Source organism: Arachis stenosperma, chromosome 3, assembly GCF_014773155.1.
Source record: "Arachis stenosperma cultivar V10309 chromosome 3, arast.V10309.gnm1.PFL2, whole genome shotgun sequence".
Classification (NCBI taxonomy): Eukaryota; Viridiplantae; Streptophyta; class Magnoliopsida; order Fabales; family Fabaceae; genus Arachis; species Arachis stenosperma.
Genome location: NC_080379.1, coordinates 6779172 through 6796635, shown reverse-complemented (window position 1 = coordinate 6796635; position 17464 = coordinate 6779172). Strand labels below are relative to the sequence as shown.

Here is a 17464-nt window from a genome sequence, read left to right as displayed (position 1 = left end):
ATTTAACTAACTTAAAGTTGGTGGAATAGTCAATTCACTCATCCATTTCAACAAGTGTTAAAGAACTGGAATTCTATTCAAAATTTGTCTTTTGGAATTAAGAGATACTTTCAGCAACAGACAACCAAAAAAAATTAAATTCATTAATTTCCAAAATAAATAAATTACACATAAATTTCAAAATAAAATTTGAAGTAAGTTTTAGAAAAATAAAAATAAAAATTTTGATATTTTATTAATATTAAAATATAAATTATTTTTTTAATTATTTTTAATATTTTATTTTAATTATATAAAATATTTAAAATATTTTTTGTTTTAATAAATAATAATATATACTATTTCTAATTTTATTTTAACAATATAACATAAGTGTGTCTAAGTGTATCTGATAAATTTTTTTATTTTTTATTAAGATACGATTAAACACGATAAATATGCATGTGAAACGAGTGCTAATAAATATTATATTTAAATGTATTCGACATGCAGATACAACAACTCAAAGTGACAATACTTTATAAGGAGGAACAAATTATGATTACAGCAAAAATATAGAAATTAACCGTGTAACTTAACCAAATTAAATTGAAGCTGATCTCCAGTCTAGGAAGACTGGGCCGGCCCGCTTGTTACTTGTTGACTTTAACTCGTTCTCATCAGCAACACAATTACACAAACCACAACAGTATCAGGCTACTAGCAACTATTACACTGTAGCTAGTTAGCTACAAACACAATTACCTCGAAACTCGAAACAAACCACACTCAAGACATATCGCCGCGCCTCCGCGAGCGAGTAAAGCGGTCATGGCAACTCTGGAGTGAGTACTGAGTGCCTTGAACATAACACTGACACTGATAACACTTCATTTCATTCACTCACAAAGCTCAAAGCTCAAAGCTCCGATGAAGAATCACAAACCACTATTCTTCATCACCATATTCACGGTGCTAGTCGCAGTGGTACCTACCGTACAACTAGTTGTAGCATCGTCACCATCAGCATCATCGTCATCATCGCGCAACGTTGGCGAATGGGAGATCCTCACCAAACACAATTTCTCTTCTCAGATCCAACTCTATCCCCACATCCTCCTTCTCCTCACTATTCCATGTAAGCAAATTATTATTTCTGTCACTGAAGTTCGTATCTATACGAAGTTCTGATGTTTTATTCCTAATTTTTGAATCCTAGGGTCTGGTGAGGCTCGTTCTCTTATGAAGGATGTGTCACTAATGGTTTCTGATAGATTTGAAGAGTTTGGCAATCTGAAATTGATGTATATGCATAGGAATATTGAGAAGATGCTGGCAGATTCCCTTGGTGCTAGTGCTGATGGGATATCAGTGCTTTATTTTCACTATTCGGTGTCTTACAAGTACAAAGGGAGGTTCAATGCCAGGAACATTTTGTCTTCATTGCGTCCTTACATGTCTCTTGCGCCTGAGGAGGTTCCTCTCAAATCCCTCAACACTCCTGAGGATTTGAGAGTCTTCGTCGATTCAACCGATAAGGTTCTGGTTCTTGTTGACTTTTGTGGTTGGACCCCGAAGCTACTCGCCAAGAGTAGGAAAAATGGAACAGAAAATGGGTTTAGCATGCGAGGTTAGTGTCTGGATGTTCGTCACTTGTGTTACTTAATTGGATTTGGTGTTTATCGTTTTAGTTAAACATTTTGGTATTGTATGATGCTCAGTTTTTTTCCCTTATACTTTTGTATTTATATTGTTGGATCAAATGCTAGGCCATAGGATTTATTTGTTAGTAATGGTGTGATCCACAGCTAGCGTAAGGACTGCATCCATTGGAGGCATCATGAGTAGGGATGTTTATGTTTATCCCATTGAATTCTATGGGTGGAACTGGTATCATCATATATGCTACTTGTAATCTGTTAATGGTTGTAGTTGTTGCACAGGAGCCAACATATAAGCATTTTCCTTTCATATGTTTAGAAGTGGTATTATTGAACAACATTGTTGCAAGATGCTTTTAGTATAAAATAATAGAACTTTCCTTGCAGGTGATCACCTTGGAATGGGCTTTAGCGGAGGGAATGACAAACTTCCAATATCAAGTGGGAAGACTAACCAGAAGGTGCCTGGTATTATCTAAGTGCATGACAAATGTGAAGTTTTCAGATTACATAATAAATTCATCATATCAGTTTTTCTTTTCCCCCTCCTGAAATTACCAGAGAATCATATGTGCAAGGCGGAGCTTGGTATCAATAATGGGTTCTGTGAAGCTCCTGGGCTTGGGGAATCTGCCTCGGTAAATGATGGTCTTCTTGAGGATTCTAAGGATACAACTTTTCATGTTCCATATTCCTGTTCACCTGAACAGTTCGAACGGTTTCATTCTTTTTACTTGAAATTCATGACTGCTGTGAGAGAATTCTTTCTGCCTCCAGAACGACATAGATTTGGTCTGGTTTCAGATAAATCAATGCTTTCATCCCTTGGTGTTGATGAATCTGGTTCGTGGTTTGCAGTTCTCTACCAAGCTGGGTGTTCAAGTTGTTCAAATATTATTAAAGTAGAGGATGACTTGAACTATGTTTTGCAGATGAATAATTATTTTGTCAAAGAGGTGAATAAAACCTTCCTAACTTTTGCTTTTTGTAGTTGTTCCAAATTCTTCATTGTTCTCATTTCCTATCTCACGGATGAGCTATGATTGTATTCTTATTGTGGAGTAATTTAGTTTGCTGATATAAATGCAAGCTCCCATACATCTTTCAATTGACATCCATTTTTAGACTGATACTGTCTTGCTTTTTATCATTCAGCTGGAAGGTAATGGACATGATCGGGATCCAATTTTACCAGCAAACAAGCCATCAGTACTTTTATTTGTTGATAGATCATCTGACTCCTCTGAGACTAGGGGGAAAAGTAAGGAAGCACTTGATGCTTTTAGAGTATTGGCACAACACTATAATGTTGTGAATCAAGCAGGTAATAGTAGCAATGATAATCACGTGAAAGTTTCTGTCCAAGATTATCATGAGTGGAAGAGTAAATCTGAGCATCCCAAGTTAAAGTTGTCTATGACAGCTCAGAAGATTAAACTAAAGGAGAAGCTGTCTTCCATCATGCTTCTAAAAGATGGTCAGCAACTTCGTTTGGAAAATATAGCTTCGGATATAAAAGCTAGTTCTTTGAGTGAGATCTTTGGTTACCTTCTCCAGCAAAAGAAGGCTTCAAAACTTAGCTCCCTTGCAAAGGATTTAGGTTTCCAACTTTTATCTGATGATATTGATATCAAGTCAGCAAATGCTGAACAACCACCGTCAGAGTTTCAGTCAAATCAAATTTCAACAGAAACTTCTCAAGAAGGCCATACGGATACTGTAGAGCAGGAAAATGGTCCACATAGATCTGCTATTGAGCTTCAGAACAATCCCAATTTAAATGATCCCTCTTCTCAGCATGACGAAGTGAAGCCACCTACTATTGTCTCAAGTAATGATATAAAATATGGGGATTCTGAAGAATCTGTTGGTGATCAAGATCTTTCTGCTGCCAACTTGAAACTGGAAACAGAAGATTCTTCAGATGGGTACACGATCGGGGAAGGAAAGTCTCATTTTATTGGTTTTAATGGTTCTTTTTTCTATTCTGATGGAAATTACCAGTTACTTAAAAGTCTAACTGGGGGTTCTACAATTCCATCTTTGGTTATAGTTGACCCCTTTTGGCAACAACACTATGTTTACCCTGAAGAGGAAACTTTCGACTTTTCTTCACTGCATGCTTTTCTTTCCGAGTTTCTTAATGGAACCCTGTATCCGTATCAGCGGTCAGGACATGTTCTTAAAGGCCAAAGGGAGGCCACCCGTCCTCCATTTGTTAATTTGGATTTTCATGAGCTGGACTCTATACCTAGGATCACGACTTGCACTTTCTCTGAACTTGTTATTGGTTTCAACCTGTCTAATAAAGAAAATGCTTCTAATGCATGGAATAAAGATGTGTTGGTCTTGTTTAGCAATAGTTGGTGTGCATTTTGCCAGAGAATGGAAATGGTTGTACGGGAAGTATATTTGGCCATCAAGGACTATGCAAATATGTTGAGGAGTGGATCCCAGGACGTGAAAGGTATTTCTGATCAGTAATATTGTATATATGTGTCTTTTTATTTGTTTATCCATTTGCATGTTATTATGAACACTGATCCTTTGGTGAATCTTAATTGTTCTTATCGGGTGGAATGGTGGGCAAGAATTTTCTGTTATGTGAATTGAATTTTAGATGAATTTCCTGGTGATATGGTAGATGCAGTCTCTAACAGTCTTACAATTGATGATTACATGGCAGAAGGCTTGGATTATGTTACGCTGAAGCTTCCTGAAATCTACTTATTAGATTGTACGTTGAATGACTGTGACTTGATATTGAAGTCAGCAAATCAGGTACTTTTGTAACCATGTTTTCTGATCCTTGTTGCTCTATCTTGCTTATCTATTTGCCATTAATTTTTTACACAACACATTTTATTCTGTTGAAATTTTTGGAAATTATAGCCACTTGATTATTTTGGTATATTTTCTAATATGCAGGGCGAGGTTTATCCTGCACTGATTTTATTTCCGGCAGAAATCAAGAAAGCTATTCTTTATCAAGGAGATATGGCAGTAATTGATATTATGAAGTTTGTGGCTGACCATGGAAGTAACTTTCATCATCTTATCAAGGAGAAAGGTAGGCATTCATGTATCATAGACTCTTGTTGAATGTTTCAGTTTATCAAAAAGGAACCGGATAATAATTATGTCAAACTTGGATCACACACTTTATGGAGGTCATTGCCATCTAAGGGGCTTGAGTAGTAGAATCACAAACTTGTGGCTGATGTATCTTCTGTTTCTTCCTTCTTGTATTTGCATGCCATCTTTCAACTATTTGTCATCTGTTTTATTAGCCATAAACAAAGTGGTAGTCTTAATGATGATTTTTATCTCACGATTTGCCAGTTCTTTGGGTATCTGAGAGGGTAGTGAAGAATCAAGATTTGTATGATACTTTGCAAACTGAAATCCATGAAGAATCACTTCATAAACACAGCAAATATGTTGCAGCTCCAGTTCATGATAACATGGGGGACGAGGTGGTCAGACCTAATGTGATGAATTCACCTGTATCAGATGGATCACATGAAGCATTGTCTCAAGTGATGATTGGTTCAGTGCTAATTGCCACAGAAAAGCTCTCTGGGGTTCAGCCATTTGACAGAGCGAAGATTCTCATCGTGGCAGCTGATCAATTAACCGGATTTCAAGGTCTTATCATTAACAAGCCTATAGAATGGAATGTTCTGCCTACACTCCAAGAAGGCTTTGAAAAGCTTAAGGAGGCTCCTCTATCCTTTGGTGGTCCAGTTATGCAATCTGGACTGCCTCTTTCATCTTTAACAACAGTTTCCAGTGGTTCTTCACCCGAAATCCTTCCCCGAATTTACTTTCTTGATCAGGTAACAACAATTCGAAAAATCGAGGAACTAAAGTCAGCAAATAAACCAGCTGATAATTACTGGTTTTTCCTCGGGTTCTCGAGTTGGGGTTGGGACCAGTTATATCATGAAATGGCAGCAGGAGCATGGGACTTGAGTGATGATGGCGTGAGACATTTAAATTGGCCATGACTACCATTTATTCACCTTCTTCAATGTTCTAAAAGACTCGATATTTATTAAGTTCTTGTTCATTGTATGAATAATTTACAAGAGCATATATAGACAAAAGTAGGCAAGTAGCATCCGTTTTGTGATTAGTTATAATCATGGAGGTGAAGAATCCGAAAAAATGTGGCGCTTGTTTGGGCAAGTTATCCAAAATTTTCATTTGGGAATGGTTACAAATTTTTATTTGGGTTAGGTCAAATTTAGTCTCTAAAAGATGGATCATTTTTTAAATTTATTTTTGAAAGATTTTATCAATTAAATATTATAAATTAATTATTTTTGTTCTACCATTACTTCATTAACAATTTTTTGTCATTGGTTGATGGTTTGAAATATTAACCGATAACATATATGATACCTGGTACGTTTAATTTGACGATGAACGAATATGTTTATGAAAATTTATTAATTTGTGTCGCTAGGTTATATTGGGATTAGGATTTGGAAAAATGGGTATAGATTTTTATAAAACGTATTTGTTAAACATCTAATTGGGCATGCTAGATATTATATATACTGTTAGTTAATATTTTATATCATCATTGATAAAAATTGTTAATAAAGTAATGAAAGAATAAAATTGATTAATTTATAATCTTAAAATGATCCATTTGAATGATAAAGTCTTTCAATGATAAATTTACTTTTAGAGAACAAATATTTCTGTGTCTAATTTGATTATTAATTGAATGATTTTTTAGTGTTATTTAAAAACATAAATGTACCTTGTCAAAAAAAAAAAAAAGAAAAAGAAAAGAAAGGATGAATGTACATAACACTTTGACTTGTCTTCATGTTTTTCCTTCAAAAAGATTTGGCATGGTTAATTACCTTGAAATATATTTATAATAGGATGCATAAAGTTAAATCTTTATGAATCATTTAAAATATTTTACATAGTCATACAATTATAACTGTCCTTTTATATAATGTGATGTTATGTAATTGGATACACATGTAAAATAGTTTAACTTTACAATTATTTTGATCAACATGATTAAAAAATTTGAAAAAATTAACTGAATTTACCCATTGTTTGAAGGTGAAATTCGTGGTCAAGAAAATATTAAAAAGTGCATCAAGAGAGAAGAAAATGAAAATAGTACATTCAAATTCACTCATAAATAGAATTGAAAAATTTAAGAATTTAGCCAACTAAAATTAAAGTGTTTTTTTCTGTGTCTTAAAATTAAAGTGTTTAGCTACTACGTGCCTACCACAGTACGATAATAGAAATTTTAAGGTTTAATTATTCTATTGGTCTTTATAATTTTATTAAAATTTTAATTAGGTTTTTAAATTTTTTTTCAATTGAATTCCTATATTATATCAGATATTTTAATTAAGTCTCTACTATGACAAAACGAAAACGAATTAACAAAAAATTCTATTAAACAAAACAAATATGACTAACACTTGACTGAATATTCTAAATAGTTTAATAGAATATAACATTTTTGTCACGATAGAGACTTAGTTATAAAATGAATATAGTATAGAAGTTTAATTAAAAAATATATATATAAAGACTTAATTAAAAATCCAGTAAAATTATAGAAAAAAACCAAACTTTAAACACAGGAGATAGTAGATACCAATAACTTTTGCCAAAGAAAAAGAAATCTAACAATAGCAAAATGAATTTGTCAATTTAGAAGAAGTATAATATATGAAAATAAAAAATGAAATGCAGTATTTAGAATTTTATGTTAGAGAGAACAAATTCCTCTGTAGTTCAAATTGATTAACCATTTTTCTCTTATAATAATAATACACGAATTTTTCTTAGGATATCTCCCAAGAATATATATTTTAAGATTAATTTTAGTATATTAACAAGTATAAATAAGGATAATTTACCTATTTAAAATAAATGGATGAAAAATTTACTCAATTACAACAATTGAAAATGAGTTACTTGCATATCCTAATTCATTTTTATATAATCAGTGTTAACCTTTCACGTTTTACAATTAACACATAAACCTTCCACGTTTTATGAAAGAAGTATCATAAATATAAACCGTGGTACTCAAAAACCGTAGAAAGATTACTATAGTTTATATTTATGATACTTCTTTTATAAACAGTTGGAGCTTACTACGGTTTATGTGTTAGTTGTAAAACGTGAAAAGTTACCACGTAATATATAAAAATAAATCAAGACATGCAAGTAACTAATTCTCAATTGTTATAATTGAGTAAACTTTTTTTCTATTTATTTTAAATAGGTAAATTGTCCTCTAAATAATTTTATATAATTATTTAAATACGTTCGTTATTATATATATTTATTTAATAATTGTAAAATAAAATTATTTTTACTCACCTATACACAATTAAATGTATGTATAAAATTTTTTATATAGTTAATCAAAATTAAATTATTTTTTATAAAATCAAAATCATTTATTCATTTCATTTCGCTATTTTATGAAAAAATTTTTAAAAATAAATTTTTGTTCCTAACTAAAAAAAGAGCCAAATATAACTTCCATCCATCGGTAGTTTGGAATCAACCCGGTTGATTCCGGTGTCGCTGAGAGAACCTCTCATACATTGTTTGTTTCTCTAAAACTTTTTTGTTAAAAAAAAAAAAAAGAGAGAGAGAGAGAGAAGAACAGGTACATTGTTTTGATTCCTACCAGAACAGAGTACCTTGTAATTTTGCTATGTAAATATTTGTTGATTTTTGTTGTTGTACAATACAATCCACTTTTTGAGGAGCAAGGAATTGCATATTCGCATTCATGGCTTCTTCTTCTTCTTCTTCCTCCTCTTCTTCTTCTTTACCTGAGGTTGGTTTTGTATTTGTTTATTTTCTTGTTGTTATATTTTCCCTCTATTTTTCAGGTTTTAGGTAGCATCCATTTTTTCATTTCATATTTTCTATGTTGTTAGTTATCTGTTGTTGCCATTTCTGAATTGGTTTCTTTTGAATCATCTTTGGTTGTTTCATATATGAATCCTCAGATATTTTGGTACCTTGGATGATTAGAACTTTGTAACTGAAAACAAAAAAAAAATGTGAAATTTGATTAGAATCAAAAGCATTTTGTTAGTGTAAGTCTGTAACACCCTTAACATTTTTGATAAAAGTAAAACCAAGGAAGGAGAAGGATCACTTGGAACTTTTGAAGAATGACATTTTGACAAGAGGGGAGAAACTAAGATAATTGGCCTGTTTTCTCGATAATGGGGTTTTATTGGGAGGAAGATTCTCTCTCTCTCTTTCTGGCAGAGGGTGGAAATTCCTTTTAGTATCTCTTAGATGAATGGTAAACTCGTTACATTTTGGTGGAGATTTTAACTTGGGTATATTTGGCTATTTGCATCTCAAAAATCATCGGTTAACTACTACTTTGGAGGATGAGGTAACATTGAAAAATCATGTCAATTGATGTGAAATGCGCTTAACAATCGCAATATTCGCAACTCTTTGGGGAGTTGAGAAATTCGAATGTGGTCAATTAATGGCTGTGTTGTGCTCCCTTAGGGAGTTTTATTGTATTGATATTTATAAGAGGAGATTCTTACAGATGAAGATTCCATGTATGAACTTGCATTACTTAGCTGTTTTAGTCATTTGGTAAATGGATGGCTCCATGTATTGTATTGCTTGCTTTTTTACTTTTACAACATTTTTGAGATTTCTAGCTTCATTAGTTGCTCATATAATTCTCATCATACAGGAGCAGCATGTGACTACAGTTTCTGAGAATTATGAAACAACATGCTGGGGTTGTGGACTGCGCCTTTCGCTTCCTACTTGTACATCTGTTTTCAAATGTGGCTGGTGTGGAGCTTTAACAAATCCAAACAAGCAGAAAAATGTCACTAAGGGCTGTTGGTGGAGACGGCTGTGGGAACGGTGCATCGTTTCATTGGTCTTTGTGTTTATGCTCTTTATAATATGTAAGCCACTAATGTTCTTCCGTGCTACTTATGCCATCAAATTCCTGTTCAGTTTATGAGGTTTGGTTGTGAAGTTCAAACCGAAACTTGATTGTTTAAAATATTTTTCAAGTGGATTGGTAGTTATATTCGAAGGCAGGATTTTCTGGTAGCCTTTTTTTCTTGTTTTTCTTTTAAATGAAACATTGTTGTAAAAGGGTTCTAGAATCCTACTAAAAGAAAGGGTACCAAAATTGATTGAATTGTATGGGTTTGGATTATAACGTATGTTATAAAGTTCAGTTTTCTTGAATGAGTTGAAGGAGAGGTTAGAGTCTAGAACATTTATAATGAAATTTTGTAGTGAGGATTGATGCTCATCTGCAATTGTTGGTCTGCAGAATTCTCCCCCCCCCCCCCCCCCCTTCTTTCTTCTTTTTTTTTTTTCTTTCTGGGTTTATGATTGTGTGTCTTTCTCCCTGTTTGAGCAAAATTTACTTTAAGAACAATCTTGCACTTCACTGATCCTTCTGCAGGGTCATCATTACCTGTATTGTTATCACATCTATTATCATGTAGCTGGTTTCATTGAAGCATTCACCTAAGAAATAAAAAAGGAAGAGACTTGTAACTGCATTATCTGATTCTTCTCAATTCATTGGTCTTTTGTGCAGTTGGTGCAGTGTGGGCAGTCCTTCCCATTGTCTTTTCTTTCAGTTTCTTTTCTGGGATTTTTCACTCCACCATTTCAGCAATCTTGTCCATAGCCACCATTTCTTTCTTCAGCCTCGTTGCATTTCACGGTGCTGGATCGCCTCCAAACATATTATGGGGAAGTTACCCAACTGTAGGTAGAAATGAACTGGAAAATTACACTTTCTGTTACTACTGTTCGAAACCTAAGTCACCGAGAACCCATCACTGTCGAACATGTGGAAAATGTATACTCGACATGGATCACCACTGCCCATTTGTAAGTTAACATCAACTTCTAAATATCAAAATTTCAATCTTTAGCTTATATACTGTTGTACTCTTCTATACTAAAGCTTTTCTTGTTTTCAATAATGAAGTGTATATAGTGTAGACCTTACAAAACAATTTCCTATGTAAGAAATGTTTTGGAAGTTTCTCCATATTAAAAGAAAGTTCTAATGCAGGTTGTATTTACTATTTAGGATTTCTTTCTTTTGGTATTCTAGTTGGTTCACAATTCAGTATGTCATGTGGTCAGCAGCATGATTCATTTGTTCCAAGTGTCTCCAGTTTTATAGAATTACATCCAAATATATTGAGTTATCAATGTGCTAAATTTTTAAAGCAATAGGTTTTGGAACGGATATTAAATGGTGACTGTCATACAATAGGACTTCATACTATCTCTAATTCTGTATCTTAATGTATGGCAATTTTTTGTCCTCTTGGCAGATTGGGAACTGTGTTGGTGCAGATAACCACCGCTGCTTCATCGCCTTCCTCATCTCCGCTTTGGCCGGAACCTCCTATGCTTCTATAATGTCCATATATGCAATGTCCCATATATGGCAAATGCCATCACTGACATACTCTTTTGAAAACTTGGATGGGCCTATAGGCCTATTTCCTCAATCGAGACGTATCGTCGAAATTATGATTACTGCACTGAGTTCTCTTCTATTCCAATCCTCAAGGGGTGTTATTCTTGTTTACATAATCATTGCAAGTGTTTCAGTGCAGATAGGACTGAGTATTCTTCTGTGTCAGCAACTGTATTATATTTATGAAGGGGAAACTTACTTGGGTCACCTCAACTTGCAAGCTCATAGCATAGAGGCAAAGAAGGATTGCCAAAATCTTGTTAGATTTTTTGGTTTCCCATATTCTGTAAAAAGATTTTTGCCAAACTCTCTGCTTCCTCAGAAGATACATGTTAAGTGAAATAATAGCCATTTTTTGTTGTTGTAATCAAGGTGATTTTTTGTCCCTTCTATTTGACTAATTTGTATCAATTTGGCTTCTTCCTTATGTATAAAAATAAATAATAGCATTGCATGAATAGTAGCCATTAGTTATCAGCATAAATTTTACACCGAACCAACCATTCTTTGACAATTATCTTCGTTTTGAAGTTTAATCTGAGATGTATAAATTGGATGAAATCATACATGCATATGGTAATGTATTTATTATAAACAACAAAGAAACATCCGTTTGGTAAAGAGAAAAAGAGGATGCTATATTCATAAATTGTTTAATCTGGGTTGAATTTTACAAGATTTGTATTGATTACATTTAATAGAGTGTAATAATTTGATCATAATCCTAATTTGATTTTCTTTCAGGTTAGGAAACAAAAGTTAAAAACACAACTTTTCTTCTCTAGATAACTGGTAGACATTTGATAATTTTTAATTAAAAGATGTGGTAGTCTTGAATCAATGAGAAGGAAAAAGATAAAAAAAACCTAACCAGCATAACCTTAAAAATAGCATTTTTTTTAATCTTAAAAAATAAGTCGAAAATAAATTATTAAATAAATCAAGTCAAAATGTTTATAGTTATACAACAATTTTAATGGATTTTAACTATCAAACCCCTCTAAAAACTATACATTTTAGATTATATCAACTAGTGTTTAAAACATATTTATTATAATTTATAAATGATGAAAATTTTAAATCATCAAATCTATTAAAAAGTAAAAAAAAAAAAAAAATTTATTGTTTACTTTCGTAAAAATTACTACATATAAAATACGAACAAGTACTATTATTATTACACTAGCAATATTTTAGAATATGGTCTATACTCTATACTCAACTTTCCCTATAAATTGATAAAGATACACTTGCATACGAGGCTCAAACCCAATCACATATGAAGATAAGGTTTCAACCCATAAAACCAAACATAAATATCACTTGTGTTATTCTCTTCTGTTCAGTGAGTTATCCTTTGTTATGGCCAAAGTTTCAAATTTGGTGTCTCCAAGGATCTTCAATTCAGTTTTCAATCCATGCCACCAATCCAACACCATCAGGTTGCACTCTCAGTTGAACTCTCACAATCATTCCAACAATGCCATTGCCTCTACCAAAAGAAATGATAACTTTCACTCTCCATTGGTAACTAACTAATTAACTATTTTTTTCATTCTTCATTCTTCACTACCTTCTCTTTAAGTTCTTCACCCTTGTTTGTTTATTTGTTTCTATGTGTGCTTATGTATCTTGAATATGTTGAACGGTTGATTATTAGTGTAAATTTGGAAATTTGATACATTTATAATTCAATAAATCTGGTAATAAATTGCATACAAGTTAATTGAGTTATGAATATTCCAAAATTTACAAAGTGATTGAACTTGTGAAACAAAGTATCATCTAAATATATCTTAATAAGTTGAGAGTAAAATAAAGTAAGGTTGCTTTTTATTTCAAGCAAATTGGTCACCTTAAAAGATTCAAATTTCTATCCTAATAGTGTATCAAAGTTGATCTCTATGATATATGTACAAAGCAAAACTTGTAATACAAGGTGGTGTCTTCCATCTTCTCTTTTTCTTCTTCATATTCTGAAGCTAGAAATTGTGTGATCAAACTTAGATTGGCAAGAACACAAGCAGGGCAACTCGTCGCCGGCTGATCACGATATCACCAGGTGACGGCAGATATCATGGGGATTGGACAAGCAACTACCATGTATCATTGCAAGAATTGCAGTTACAGGATTTGATTGAAGATGATAATGATCAACACAAGGATGCACAAGTATTCATCAAACTCAACATCCAAAAGGTGGTTCCATAGTATTTCATTTTGATGTTTGACTAGCAACTTAGATTCAAATTTGTTACTGTCATGGTATTGAAATATGTTTAGTTTATGTGTTCATACATTGACCTAGAATTCATGCTCCAAAATGTTCAAATTTAGTTTGATTGGTCACTTGTCAATGCTTGTGCATGGTAATGCCAGCATGCTAGCTTTGGCTTATCAGTGGACGGAAGAGTTATGACATCATTCACTAGAAAGTGTGGCACCTGTTGTTCTCCATATTGCCAACAGGTATTATTTCCTTTCATATGAATCTAGGTTCACAATGTGGCTTTTTCTTTCCTTTTTTTTTTCCCTCAAATTATTATGCATGGATCATTGTTGGTTGTTATATTTTTATTGCAGTATCTTTGATATTATGAATTTGATCTCTACCGTCTTCTCTTTCCCTTTTATTATTTGAGAAAGTTCGATTAGAGATATAATAATTCATGTATTTTCTTTTATAAACTTAAACTTTTGGAATAAGTGATTCATGATATGATATCAAAGCTTCTATGATTTAAAGATTTAGATTTTGATCATTAGTAGTTAAAATCTCAGCATAAAACCAACAAAAAAGAGAAAGAAAGCCTGTACAAAATTTGCGCAAACCCAAAAAGAGGCTTTTGCACGAGGGGTATGTTAGAGATTTAACCATTTATGATCTCCTCTTATAAACTTAAGCTCGATCTTTACCAACTTATATTTAGGTTTTGGTACAACTAAGGACAAATATCTCTATGAATTTGGTAGAATGAAAATTTCATATATTATTTGGCTCCTAAAGTGTTTTCTATTCTATATGATGACCCCATTTCTTTTTTAATGATCAAAGATTGACGCAAACTTTAACGTATGGGTTCTCATGGCAAATAGAGATAACCGCAAGATGCAACTACCCGAAATTGGTGGTGATCCTTCTGTAAGTCTCTAAATGCATTGAGTTTCATCATTTTTGCGTCTCCCATTATGCATATAAATTTGAAAAGCTTGCTTTGATTTTTTCCTTCTTTGCAATTCCAAAACTTAGTAAAACTTTTCAAAAGAATATAAGATTTTATTGTCAACTTCAGGTATTATCTATGTTGTGACATACTATGCTTTGAATGGATACAGCTTTTACCACCACTATATTTAAAGATTAAGGCGGAATAATTATGCCTCATTATGCATACTAATTATTCAATCATTGGAGGCATTCGAAGCTATCATGCTTCATAACAACAAAACAGCAAAAATATCTTGTCCATTGTTTTCAGATTCAAATATGATTAAGGTCAATCTAACCCAGCTAATCTTTTCAATACAGGTGATATATGTCAGACCAGGATCTGAGGTTAATTTGGATTCTCTTGTACAAGATGCTATCAGGCTAAACTCCACAGTAAAGGTGTGCGCATTAGAACTTGAAATCATTTTAAGTTCTTATTTTAGAAGCTTTAATTTCTTTTTTCATGTATTAATTTGCAGGATACTTGCTCTGAGTTGTGCGAGAAATCCGAGGGTACAATACTATGTAAGCACCTCCAATTTTCAAAAAGAAAAGATTGAAAAAACTAAACAATGAGGCCACTTTTATTGCTTTTCAAATTTTCTTAATTTTTTTTATTGCTGTCATATACATACAAGAGTCACCATGTAAAATATACAACCAAAACTAATGAAAGTTTGTTTTGATTTTTCAGTTTCAAGTGGACAAGGTCAGGCCTATGTTGATAAAAAGTGGTTTTCTAGATTACTGGAACTGAAGAAAAAGAAAGCAAACTCATGATTTATACAGCATGGAAATTAGAAGTTCCTTGTACATAATAGTCAGTTTGCAAATAGCTTGTATGTATAAGTAACGACGCATCAACAAAATAATATCACACTTTTACTTAAATTTTGCATATTCATACTTCAGATGGTGGATATCATACTCTAAATCCTTACATTTAGCCATGAACATTTTACTCTCATTCATTGTAGTGAGTCAGCATACTTGATATTGAAATTAACTTCATATAATTCCAAATTCTACATTTCAAATGGCACACAAGTTTTTGCCATAGGAATTTTTATCCAAGGAGGAGATATTATTGGTTTGCTATCTTCATATAAAAAATGTTAATAACTTCAAATTCTCAATAATTGTCATTACCACTAAAAAATATGTAAATAATTTCAATGTTCATCCATATTGATTACCAGACGAGCTTTTAGAGAACATGATCCACAGGGAAGAATTACTGATCCTGGCAAAGAATCATTGTTCAATATAGATATTCTACTTTCATCCCTCAACAAGGAATACCCCATTTTCTGCAATTCCAATGAGTCTATAGAGAAGTAATCTCCACATCTGCACTGATAAAACAGTTCCAATGCTTCTCCGTCATCTTCAGCCATCATATCCTCTAAGCTTAAATCTTCTGCAACATCAACAGTTGAGACATCACGCCTTGAACTCCGAAGCTCACTATCATAAAATAAACGAGAGCTGGAATCGCCAAGAACTTCCCACGCCTTTTGTACTTTGAGAAATCTATCTCCACTAGTTTGATTGCTGCCGGATGCATCAGAAGATTTCAATAGCTTATCAGGATGCAAACTGAGTATGGCGGAGCGGTAACTAGCACGGATTTCTTCATAACTTGAATCTTCCTTCACATTGAGAACCTTATAATGCGTTTCATGAATGACATTCTTGTCCAGAAGCATTATTATAGACGTTAATTTTTACTCAGAAAGGCAAGGTTCTCTGCATTCAAGAGAGAAACATCAGCAACAAGGAAAATGAATTCTCTGGTTTGGAATTCAATTAAATATTATTGTGTGGACAGTTTTCAGATCGATGCTATTCTAAATTCCATCTTGACATATTTAAATCGATATTGTCGTTAATGTTACCAGATATTGTTCTCACTTCTGATTGTGCAGTATCCATAGCTGAAAACTTGCATAACTTCTATCTTCGCAAGCGAATGATTTAAATAGGATTCCAAGGAACAAGAGGAGAAAGAAATCGTACCGTATTATCACACGAGAGTCTTGATGTTTTTCGATTCCGCGCAGTCACCGCCTCACCGGAATGTATCGAGGAATTGCAACAGAATTCGGACAGAAAGATGTGAAGCTCTGAAACCCTAGGAATTGGGGAGGTGACAAAGGACAAAAAACTGAAAAAAAAAAAAAAACAGTAAAAAAGAAGCGGAGGTGCACAGTTCAATTAAAACGCACAGCTTCAAACCGGCGAGGCGGCGACTGAGTTGCTCTATTTTGGTTAACTCTGTTCTGCCATTTACGATTGTCGATTATTCTAAACTTATTATATATATTTTATGGTTGTAAAATTAGAATATCTAAAATTTAGGAAAAATTGTATAACCTAATTTTGTTTGACATGAACTTCGCATTCTAAACATCAATTAATTTTATTCTAAAAACGTATAAATACTGCATGAGTAATGTATTTCTTGTTGTAAAATAAATAAAAAATATATTAAATATAAAATAAAGATATATAAATAAAAGATTTTAGTATTAATATAATTAATTCAATAATGATTCATATATATATATATATATATATATATATATATTAAGAAGTATTCAGTAAATTAAAAATAAAGAGAGAGAATTGCATTTGTTTATTATTACTGTTTTAAAAGCCTAAGCACATTTCTCTATTTATTTATACAAGTTCAAGGTTTCACTTTTTCAAAGGTTGAAAAACATGCACCGCATATTCTTTAATGTTTGTACTTTCCAATAGTACTTGAATGGAAGAAAGAATAATGTTGACTAGATATTGAATAGATATGGACATCCAAATCGTAACACTCCCTTTTGAATGTCCATTTAGGATTATGTTTCGTTAAAATCTTACTAAAGAAAATCCAATGGGAAAAAAAACTTTAGTGAAGGAAAAAGAGTACAATATCTTTTGTGATAGAGACTGCCTCATTAAAAACCTTGTCAAGGAAAAATCCAATGGGAAAAAACCTGATCAAGAAAAAAAGAGTACAGTCTCCCCCTCTTGTCGACATCATTTAATGTTTCGAAATCGGCGCATCCCAATCTCATGTACCAATCTTTCAAAGGA

General features: G+C 32.6%; 4 protein-coding genes across 8 annotated transcripts; 3 read left to right on the top strand and 1 right to left on the bottom strand.

The window, feature by feature from the left end:
- The first annotated feature begins 682 nt into the window (after positions 1–682).
- Positions 683–5881, top strand: LOC130969262 (uncharacterized). Of its 2 annotated transcripts, none has more exons than XM_057894917.1 (8): positions 683–1117; positions 1199–1609; positions 2028–2108; positions 2202–2596; positions 2796–4107; positions 4330–4421; positions 4569–4710; positions 4983–5881. In XM_057894917.1, exons 1-8 carry the CDS (start codon positions 910–912, stop codon positions 5648–5650), a joined length of 3309 nt encoding a protein of 1102 aa, XP_057750900.1. In that variant the 5' UTR covers positions 683–909; the 3' UTR covers positions 5651–5881. The 2 variants fall into 2 exon arrangements, with proteins under 2 accessions (XP_057750900.1, XP_057750899.1); XM_057894916.1 differs by having other exon boundaries at positions 4327–4421.
- Positions 5882–8964: 3083 nt separating this feature from the next.
- LOC130965403 (protein S-acyltransferase 11-like) lies at positions 8965–11502 on the top strand. The gene is made up of 4 exons (XM_057890168.1): positions 8965–9063; positions 9382–9604; positions 10258–10556; positions 11012–11502. Exons 1-4 carry the CDS (start codon positions 8965–8967, stop codon positions 11498–11500), a joined length of 1110 nt encoding a protein of 369 aa, XP_057746151.1. The 3' UTR covers positions 11501–11502.
- A 932-nt stretch (positions 11503–12434) lies between these two features.
- LOC130967484 (large ribosomal RNA subunit accumulation protein YCED homolog 2, chloroplastic) lies at positions 12435–15394 on the top strand. Of its 2 annotated transcripts, XM_057892351.1 has the most exons (7): positions 12435–12687; positions 13168–13359; positions 13540–13629; positions 14216–14302; positions 14690–14770; positions 14851–14896; positions 15066–15394. In XM_057892351.1, the coding sequence occupies exons 1-7, from the start codon at positions 12523–12525 to the stop codon at positions 15149–15151; spliced, it is 747 nt and encodes a 248-aa protein (XP_057748334.1). In that variant the 5' UTR covers positions 12435–12522; the 3' UTR covers positions 15152–15394. The 2 variants fall into 2 exon arrangements, with proteins under 2 accessions (XP_057748334.1, XP_057748333.1); XM_057892350.1 differs by having other exon boundaries at positions 14690–14896.
- Positions 15335–16652, bottom strand: LOC130967485 (uncharacterized). 3 transcript variants are annotated; one of them, XM_057892354.1, is made up of 3 exons: positions 16600–16652; positions 16391–16538; positions 15335–16120 (listed from the first exon to the last, which is right to left on the bottom strand). In XM_057892354.1, exon 3 carries the CDS (start codon positions 16078–16080, stop codon positions 15544–15546), a length of 537 nt encoding a protein of 178 aa, XP_057748337.1. In that variant the 5' UTR covers positions 16081–16120; positions 16391–16538; positions 16600–16652; the 3' UTR covers positions 15335–15543. The 3 variants fall into 3 exon arrangements, with proteins under 3 accessions (XP_057748337.1, XP_057748338.1, XP_057748336.1); XM_057892355.1 differs by having other exon boundaries at positions 16270–16647; XM_057892353.1 differs by having other exon boundaries at positions 16391–16647.
- Between the last annotated feature and the right edge of the window lie 812 nt (positions 16653–17464).

What these genes read in the sequence shown, in the direction of transcription:
- LOC130969262 (XM_057894916.1), top strand. Translation starts at nt 910, where the DNA reads ATGAAGAATCACAAACCACTATTCTTCATCACCATATTCACGGTGCTA. An exon ending in GACTAACCAGAAGGTGCCTG is followed by an intron (nt 2,109 to 2,201) that starts GTATTATCTAAG and finishes TGAAATTACCAG; the next exon opens with AGAATCATATGTGCAAGGCG. An exon ending in TCATCTTATCAAGGAGAAAG is followed by an intron (nt 4,711 to 4,982) that starts GTAGGCATTCAT and finishes ACGATTTGCCAG; the next exon opens with TTCTTTGGGTATCTGAGAGG.
- LOC130965403 (XM_057890168.1), top strand. Translation starts at nt 8,965, where the DNA reads ATGGTAAACTCGTTACATTTTGGTGGAGATTTTAACTTGGGTATATTT. An exon ending in CTACTACTTTGGAGGATGAG is followed by an intron (nt 9,064 to 9,381) that starts GTAACATTGAAA and finishes CTCATCATACAG; the next exon opens with GAGCAGCATGTGACTACAGT. An exon ending in TGGATCACCACTGCCCATTT is followed by an intron (nt 10,557 to 11,011) that starts GTAAGTTAACAT and finishes TCCTCTTGGCAG; the next exon opens with ATTGGGAACTGTGTTGGTGC.
- LOC130967484 (XM_057892350.1), top strand. Translation starts at nt 12,523, where the DNA reads ATGGCCAAAGTTTCAAATTTGGTGTCTCCAAGGATCTTCAATTCAGTT. An exon ending in ATAACTTTCACTCTCCATTG is followed by an intron (nt 12,688 to 13,167) that starts GTAACTAACTAA and finishes GATCAAACTTAG; the next exon opens with ATTGGCAAGAACACAAGCAG. An exon ending in AAATTGGTGGTGATCCTTCT is followed by an intron (nt 14,303 to 14,689) that starts GTAAGTCTCTAA and finishes TTTTCAATACAG; the next exon opens with GTGATATATGTCAGACCAGG.
- LOC130967485 (XM_057892354.1), bottom strand. Translation starts at nt 16,080, where the DNA reads ATGCTTCTGGACAAGAATGTCATTCATGAAACGCATTATAAGGTTCTC.